The sequence below is a fragment of the Coregonus clupeaformis genome, chromosome 6 (assembly GCF_020615455.1).
Source record: "Coregonus clupeaformis isolate EN_2021a chromosome 6, ASM2061545v1, whole genome shotgun sequence".
In the NCBI taxonomy this organism is placed as follows: Eukaryota; Metazoa; Chordata; class Actinopteri; order Salmoniformes; family Salmonidae; genus Coregonus; species Coregonus clupeaformis.
Window position 1 is genome coordinate 12,344,911 of NC_059197.1, and position 9,186 is coordinate 12,354,096.

The window sequence follows — 9,186 nt, forward strand, 5'->3', positions numbered from 1 at the left end:
TAGCCCATCCCAGCCTTGTGCAGGTCTACAATTGTATCCCTGATGTCCTTACACAGCTCTCTGGTCTTGGCCATTGTGGAGAGGTTGGAGTCTGTTTGATTGAGTGTGTGAACAGGTGTCTTTTATACAGGTAACGAGTTCAAACAGGTGCAGTTAATACAGGTAATGAGTGGAAAACAGGAGGGCTCCTTAAAGAAAAACTAACAGGTCTGTGAGAGCTGGAATTCTTACTGGTTGGTAGGTGATCAAATACTTATGTCATCCAATAAAATGCAAATTAATTACTTAAAAATCATACAATGTGATTTTCTGGATGTTTGTTTTAGATTCCGTCTCTCACAGTTGAAGTGTACCTATGATAAAAATTACAGTCCTCTACATGCTTTGTAAGTAGGAAAACCTGCAACATCGGCAGTGTATCAAATACTTGTTCTCCCCACTGTATATATATAAGTACATGAACATAATCATTTTCTTTCTGCCTTGTCTGTCTCTGCTGGCTCTGCTCTGTCAGTCGCTGGATGAGGAGACTGGGCGGAATGGGCCAGGGTTGGTGTCAATTCCATTTCAATTCCTGTCAATTCAGAAGGTAAACCAAATTCAAAATGTTCCTAATTGAAAAGCATTGAAGAGAATTGGAATTGTAGTTTCGGTGAACTTCCTTAGTTGACTGGAATTTAAATGGTATTGACCCCAACCCTGCACTGGACTGACTTCCTGTTTAATGAGTTGTCATGCTGTCCAGTCATTAGGTGGCTACATGTGGTTTGAACAATGGATTTCCATAATGAGATTACCAAGTCAACTTAAACTTTTCCTGTTTCTTGGTTTTATTTCCGACCAGGTCACGCTAATGGGTCTTTGTTATGAAAAAGCAGTTGTATACAGAGATTAAGTATTTTTCAAGTTAAAATCGCAACAACAAAAAAAGAAAGTCTTGTTCCGTTCACTGCACAAAATCCACATATCATTCACAAAGCTAAGACACTTTCTATGTAATATTCTTATCAATATAATATCAGCCATTAAGATGAAATGAATCTTTGGTTGAAGTGAACTTTTGGTGAAATTCTCCCTACACCCATTCCCACTCTTGAGATCAGCACAGAGTAAGTTGTAAACCAAAATGTGAGGGGGATTATCGTTACCTCTTCACAAAGCTTTAATATGCTTTAGGTGGCTTGAACCAATCATTTTGTGTTATTTCAGTTCAGAGTGAAGCGTTATCATTTGTTCATTTCAATCGACAACAAATTGTTGCTGAAGTCTTTTCATCCTATCCCAGTCACTTGTTAGTGTTTCAGTGTATTGTTGTTTAGGGATGGTTAGGAGGTCATTAAGATCGTTCCCCTTCGCTAGCACTTGGTTGCGCCAGACATTTTGTGAACCTGCTTTCATTGGCCTTGCCTTGGGGTTTGCTTGTTTCCATTGAAGATTTCTGTTCTCCCTCTTTTTCTATCATGTCATGTCTGTTCTCAGCACTGTAAGACAGTCCTTTACACAACATGGAGAAGCAATATCACTGTTTATTACAATGTACTGTAGTGTTGTTGTTACCATTATGATTATTCACCTGCACCCTAAGTGTGATAATTGAAGTAAATATATTTTATACAAACACACAGTGTGGTGTTGTCTGATGTTTCTTTTGAGAATTCCTGTTGCCGTCTCGTTCCCTACCATAATGCGCTGCAATAACTTTGTTGACCTAATTTCCCTCAGATCATCTTTTAACTGGGGTGGCAGGTAACCTAGTGGTTAAGAGCCTTGGGCCAGTAACCGAAAGGTCGCTGGTTCGAATGCCAGAGCCAACTAAGTGAGAAATATGCAGATGTGCCCTTGAGCAAGGCACTTAACCCTAATTGCTTCTGTAAGTCGTTCTTGGTAAGAGCATCTGCTAAATGACAACAAATATTGATAACTGACCCGCCAGTAAAGCAGCAACAATCTGAGAGAGACACAAAGGGAGAGAGAGGGGGGGGGGGATACAGAGAGGGAGACACAAAGAGAGAGGGGGGGTACAGAGAGGGAGACACAAAGAGAGGGGGGGTACAGAGAGGGAGACACAAAGAGAGAGGGGGGGGTACAGAGAGAGGGAGAGGGGAATACAGAGCTCAAGAGAGGGGAATACAGAGAGAGGGAGGGGAATACAGAGCTCAAGAGAGGGGAATACAGAGAGAGGGAGAGAGAGCGAGGGGGGGGATACAGAGAGAGAGAGAGAGAGGGAACTACAGAGAGAGAGAGAGGGAATACAGAGGGAGGGAGGGGAATACAGAGAGAAAGAGGAGGAATACAAAGAGAGAGAGAGGGGAATACAGGAGTAGAGAGAGCGGGGGGGGATACAGAGAGAGAGAGAGAGAGCGAGGGAACTACAGAGAGAGAGAGGGAATACAGAGAGAGGGAGGGGAATACAGAGAGAGGGGGGAATACAGAAAGAGCGAGAGGGGAATACAGAGAGAGAGAGAGAGAGAGAGAGGGGAATACAGAGAGCGAGAGGGGAATACAAAGAGAGAGGGAGGGGAATACAGAGAGAAAGAGGAGGAATACAAAGAGAGAGAGAGGGTAATACAGGAGTAGAGAGAGCGGGGGGGGATACAGAGAGAGAGAGAGAGAGCGAGGGAACTACAGAGAGAGAGAGAGAGGGAATACAGAGGGAGGGAGGGGAATACAGAGAGAGAGGGAATACAGAGAGAGGGGGGAATACAGAGAGCGAGAGGGGAATACAGAGAGAGGAATACAGAGAGCGAGAGGGGAATACAGGAGTAGAGAGAGGGGAATACAGGAGGAGAGAGAGGGGAATACAGGAGGAGAGAGAGGAGTACAGAGAGAGAGAGAAAGAGGGGGAAATACAGAGAGAGAGAGGGAGGGGAATACAAAGAGAAAGAGGAGGAATACAAAGAGAGAGAGAGGGGAATACAGGAGGAGAGAGAGGGGAGTACAGAGAGAGAGGGGGGGAATACAGAGAGGGAGGGGGGAATACAGAGAGAAAGAGGAGGAATACAAAGTGAGAGAGAGGGACAGAGACAGACACTCAGAGAGACACACCAGAGAGAGAGAGAGAGATTTTCATAAACTCCCATATCTATTGGGTGAAATACCACAGTGCGCCATCACAGCAGCAAGATTTGTGTCCTGTTGCCGCAAGAAAAGAGCAACCAGTGAAGAACAAACACCATTGTAAACACAACCCATGTGTTTATTTTCCCTTGTGTACTTTAACTATTTGCACATTGTTACAACACTGTACATAGCCATAATATGACATTTGAAATGTCTCTTCCTTTGGAACTTTTGTGAGTCTGTTTACTGTTTATTTTTTGTTTATTTCAGTTTTGTTTATCCATTTCACTTGCTTTGGCAACGTAAACATACGTTTCCCATGCCAATAAAGCCCTTTGAATTGAATTTAATTGAGAGAGACACATAGAGAGACACACACACACATATTTTAGGCATTAGCCTCACTTTGAATGTGTGGTGCTTTTAACTCACACAGTTCTATCACAAGCCAGTTAGGACAGAGAACTTGATTCAGACAAGAAGCTGTTCCATCCTGTGTTTTGGTAAGTTTTCTTCAGAAGCCTAGGTAGCAGTGGGGAACCGTCAGGGCCTTCACAGAAGGCCTAAGGATTTATTTTAAAAAATCTATGTTTGTTTATTTATTTCAATTTAATTTCGATTTCATCTTTACAATAATTGTAATAATTTTCTGATTTCATCTCCTCAGTTTGTGTTGGAAAGAGAGCGGTTATTATTGAATAGAAAACATTATCCAATCAGGATTTTTATTTGGTGGTATCTGGGTAGAAATCTAGCTAGCTCAGCCAGCCATTGGCTAGGCCTTCAGAAGCTGGATAGAAGGCCTCGATCGTTCAACTGTATTATAGCAGAATTTTGGAATGACGGTGGAATGAACCAATCACATTTTGACTTGCAATGGGTGGGACCATCACTACTGAGAGGGCAATAGGTAAAGATGTCGTAATACAGAATAGCAGGCTGATAAACAGCTGAAACAGTAGGTGGCGTTAGACTTACGTTACACTGATGGGTTGTGTTAGAAATTGCGTAATTCAAATCTGGTATTGGAATAAGAGAAAACATAATCAAGAGATATTCAATCCAAGCTAAATTTATTATATGCAAAATGTATGTATGATAAGTATGATGGTTCGTATACGGGCTCACTGAAAAACCTCGCAGGGCAGAGAACTAATCCATTGTTACTTCTTCAAATACTCTTGACAGTTTTTAGTTCCCGCTCTCTGCTGGCCAATCAGAGTAGAGACTGAGCGTGGTTTAGACTTACTCAGCCTATCCGTTGGCGCACGGGCTGGTCCCAACCCCTTGGCGCTCCACCGTTCCCAGGCATGCATAAGTTGCTATCATAACAACCTGTGGAGTTAGCACCCAAAAGACACCATTCCACTGTACTACGTTCAAGGACGGTTCACAGACAACAAAGAAGCAGTGTTCGTATCTGTGAGAAATACAAGTCTTATCTATAAGAAATACAAGTTTTATCTCATCCTAGCCCCTAGCGTTCCTCACATGAATCACAGCCTGTTAGGTGAAACAATTCATATCAGTACAGTACAGACCTTTTATGCTTTAATCATTAATGCATTCTTTCTAAGTTAGTCATCCCATCCATTTATGAGAATAATAAATCCCCACAGTTGTCTGCCATAAAACCTTTAAGAGGAACAAGAAGAGAGCACAAGAGAAATGAATCAGTGTTGCCAGCAGTATTTTCCCACGCTAATGCTAGTAATGTTAGCTAGTTTGTGTTGTAGTAGTGTGACAATGTTAGCAGTAGTCGGACAATGGCGGCTGCAGCAGCTGTTATCAACTTGAAGGTGGATGTTGTTGCTAATTTGTCACCATCACCCTTTTCAAGATTAACTTTCAAACTTCATTTACAAATGATCATCATCTGGTGAGTGGCACAGTTTTTTTTTGTTTTTTTTTGCAGATCGCTTGTTAGCTAGCTCTTTGAAAATAATGACTGAAAATATTGTTGCATTTAAACTTTAGATCAAACACTGGTTATTGTGATAAAATATATTTGCAGTGAAGTAATAGTTGGTTTGTTAATTTCATTTTGACATGAAATGGTTGTGCTTTTGTATTGGCATGATTTCAAGGGGGCCTACTGGAGTGAATGGGCTGCTTATTCTTAATAATTTGTTGCTGCATGTGACTGCTGTCACCTGTCCATCTGCCATGTCTATATGTTTGACCAAAACTGTTTCTCCTTCAGCGCCATGGAGTACACAGGTATTAATAATAATAATATGCCATTTAGCAGACGCTTTTATCCAAAGCGATTTACAGTCATGTGTGCATAAATTTTTACGTATTTACGTATTTTTGGTCCCATGCTCCACCAATTTAACTACAGAGGACTACAGAGTATTATGGTCGCTGTCCTTTCAGCACCATGAGCATGTAACCTTTGATGTGACACTGTTGTTGTTGCTATTGGTGACAGTGGTGTTGGCGCTATTGGTGACAGTGGTGTTGGCGCTATTGGTGACAGTGTGATAGTGGTGTTGGCGCTATTGGTGACAGTGGTGTTGTCGCTATTGGTGACAGTGGTGTTGTCGCTATTGGTGACAGTGGTGTTGTCGCTATTGGTGACAGTGTGCTAGTGGTGTTGTCGCTATTGGTGACAGTGTGCTAGTGGTGTTGTCGCTATTGGTGACAGTGTGCTAGTGGTGTTGTCGCTATTGGTGACAGTGTGCTAGTGGTGTTGGCTACCACAAGTTGTGTGAACAGTTACTTTATGATGTATGTCATGTTGTCCACGCAGATTTTGTCTCTGTATGTGCGGCCTGTTTGATTCATTCATAATTTTTTACATTTTAGTCATTTTAGCAGACGCTCTTAACCAGAGCGACTTACAGTTCCCTCCCCTACCCTGGACGACGCTGGGCCAATTGTGCGCCGCCCCATGGGTCTCCCGGTCGCGGCAGGCTACGACAGAGCCTGGATTCGAACCAGGCTCTCTAGTGGCACAGCTAGCACTGCGATGCAGCGCCTTAGACCACTGCGCCACTCGGGAGGCTATAATGTCATCATAATGGATTGCTCCTCCTTCACTAGAACTAGAATGGTCTGACTACAGAATATACAATGTCGGGGCGCATTAAGTGATACAGTTTTCTGTTATAAAAAAATATGTATATATATTTGATACAACTTATTGGAAGATTTTTGGTCCCTCTGAAGGCTTAGGTCCTATAGTCACGTTTCGCCACTGCTAGGTAGAATGTCTCGTGGATTGATGGAGACCCACGGCTGTTGACGTTTTGAAACCAGTAAGTGACTGACTCGGGAGCTACATATGACCAGAATAATACACATTACATGGGACTGAAAAATCATTTTTTGATGTATTGTATGCGTGTGCACTGATGGTGGTCTGTGATGTTGTGTGTTTGACCGGCTGTCCTCTGTCCCTCTGTAGGACGCTATGCAGACCTGCAGCTGGAGTTCTCGTCTGCGGTCCGGACCAGCGCCGAGCAGAAGGAGCTCATCCTCAAACTGGAACACGACCTGAGCACCGTCCAGACCATGTCCTCCCTGTCGCGCCCTGATGCTGAGGTTAGCCTTTCACCTCCCTGACCCTTCACCTCCCTGACCCTTCACCTCCCTGACCCTTCACCTCCCTGACCCTTCACCTCCCTGACCCTTCACCTCCCTGACCCTTCACCTCCCTGACCCTTCACCTCCCTGACCCTTCACCTCCCTGACCCTTCACCTCCCTGACCCTTCACCTCCCTGACCCTTCACCTCCCTGACCCTTCACCTCCCTGACCCTTCACCTCCCTGACCCTTCACCTCCCTGACCCTTCACCTCTCTGACCCTTCACCTCCCTGACGCTTCACCTCTCTGACCCTGCGATACCACTACCAGCCTGGAGGCAGTCTCCCCATCACTGGGATGCACATAGGACACACATACACATGATAAGACACTCCCTCTACACACACGTACACATGGATGTTGGATTGTAAATATGTGATAGTGGAGTAGTGGCCTGAGGGAACACACTAAATGTATTGGGTAAAGTGTTAGGAAATGTAATGTCATGTAAAATTTTAAACTGTATATAACTATGTTGCTGGACCCCAGGAAGAGTAGCTGCCTTGGCAGCAGCTAATGGGGATCCTTAATAAATACAAATACAGAAATAGGGCCCTATTCAGACGAGAGAAGTTGGCTTAACATGGACTTAAGTCAAAAACTGTCTGAATCGGCCCCTAAACACGAATAGACCCATGTCTAATATTTTCTTATCTTATTATTGTAAAGTGTGTTGCAATTTTAAATGCACTTTAAGTAAATATTTATTTGATGTTTTCTCCACCAGGGGGCTGACCTGGCTAGCATGATTGACACCATCCCTGAGCCAATCAAAGAGGCCACTGCCATGTTCGCAGGTACAGTATGTCTTAGTAGCAGTGTGTGTGTGTGTGTGTGTGTGTGTGTGTTCTGCTGAGTGTATCTACCGGTGCTGTGTGTGTCCCGTCCCTCCCCAGGCCTAGGCGTGGCCCCCCAGGGGGAGCTGCCTCAAGGCCAGATGGACTCTCTCCTCTCCATCATCTCCAGCCAGAGGGAGAGGTTCCGCTCCCGTAACCAGGAGCTGGAGGCTGTGAGTCCCTCTCGTACACACACACTCTGACTTTCCCACACTCTCTCTTTTTTTTTAACCTCTCTCCGTCTCTGTGTCCTCCAGGAGAGTCGTTCCATGCAGGTGACCATGCAGGCCCTGCAGAGTGAGCTGGACAGCCTGCGTGCCGACAACATCAAACTCTACGAGAAGATCAAGTTCCTCCAGAGTTACCCTGGCAGAGTGAGTAGCCGGCTGGCCGCCCGTCACTTCAGAAGAGCAGGGGTGTATTCGTTAGTCGCAGACCATAGCAAGCTATTTGGCCTATTGCAGCACGTTTTGCATCAGAAACCGGTAACCATTTACTCTAGGAACCGAACGGAAGCAAACAGGGAGGGACCGACCTGAATCTGTCCAATAGAGAACATGTTTGCAACAGACCAACATCTGGCTATGGTCTTCCTGACTGACTGTCTGTCTGTTGCCCCCTACAGGCTGGAGGCAGTGATGACACGGTTACGGTGCGTTACTCCTCCCAGTATGAGGAGAGACTGGATCCCTTCGCCTCCTTCAGCAAGAGGGTGAGGAGAACCACACATGTTACTGAAGATTCAGATGTGTAGGTAGATTGTTGATGTGTATTGATCAGTATGTGTTGATGTCTGCTGGCCTGTAGTAGTGTTGTTGTTGTTGTTGAGACTCATCATGTGTGTGTTTACAGGAACGCCAGCGTAGATACCTGAGCCTCAGCCCCTGGGACAAGGCTACACTCAGCCTGGTGAGTCACACACACAGATAGATATGTGTGAGGTGTGAACAAACAGTTGTAATTCACCCATGTGTTTCAGGGTCGTGGCATTCTCTCCAACAAGATGGCCAGAACCATTGCTTTCTTCTACACCATCTTCCTGCATTGCCTGGTCTTCCTGGTACGTGGCCTTTGACCTTTCACCTCCCACTACCCCAGTGCCCATTGGCTATTCAGAGATGGTGCTGTTGTCATAATGTGTGTTTGTATGTGTTCTCAGGTGCTGTATAAGACTGCCTGGAGTGAGAGCATTGGTCGAGACTGCTCTGCCTTCTGTGCTAAGAAGTGAGTGTTTCATTCTGTCTTCCTCCCGGCTAGCTGAACAGCGGTGTGTTTGGGAAATGTTAGGATTGCCTCTAATCTTTCAATCTCCTCCCCTCTGTCTGTTTCTCAGGTACTCGGATCATCTGCATCGTTTTCATGAGAACGGGGACAACCTGTGATTGGCTAATGGGGCTTTCAAGACAATTGGGGGGGCGGGGAACTAGGTCAAATCATGACGTCAGTGATCTTCAGGTCAGAAAGTCCGAGTTCTAGAAAGATGCCAGAGTTAGATGACCGTTCAAAACGATTTTTCCCAGTCGGAGCTAGTTTTTTCTGGGTTCCCAATTGTTTTGAACGCAGCAAAAGCCCACACTGTTCTAGCCTGTAATCTCCTATACTGATATTAACTGTAATCTCCTATACTGATATTAACTGTAATCTCCTATACTGATATTAACTGTAATCTCCTATACTGATATTAACTGTAATCTCCTA

The 9,186-nt window shown here is 44.7% G+C and overlaps 1 protein-coding gene across 1 annotated transcript in view; it reads left to right on the forward strand.

Annotated features, from left to right (window-relative positions):
* Nucleotides 1–8,976, forward strand: part of LOC121567671 (protein CASP) — a 159,557-nt gene extending 150,581 nt beyond the window's left edge. Inside the window, exons 15-23 of the mRNA XM_041877876.2 lie at nt 6,473–6,609; nt 7,380–7,449; nt 7,549–7,661; nt 7,746–7,862; nt 8,114–8,200; nt 8,341–8,397; nt 8,468–8,548; nt 8,648–8,712; nt 8,822–8,976. Of these exons, the coding sequence (XP_041733810.1) occupies nt 6,473–6,609; nt 7,380–7,449; nt 7,549–7,661; nt 7,746–7,862; nt 8,114–8,200; nt 8,341–8,397; nt 8,468–8,548; nt 8,648–8,712; nt 8,822–8,870 (776 nt within the window). The 3' untranslated portion in view covers nt 8,871–8,976. The remainder of the gene's footprint in view (nt 1–6,472; nt 6,610–7,379; nt 7,450–7,548; nt 7,662–7,745; nt 7,863–8,113; nt 8,201–8,340; nt 8,398–8,467; nt 8,549–8,647; nt 8,713–8,821) is intronic.
* The last annotated feature ends 210 nt before the right edge of the window (nt 8,977–9,186 follow it).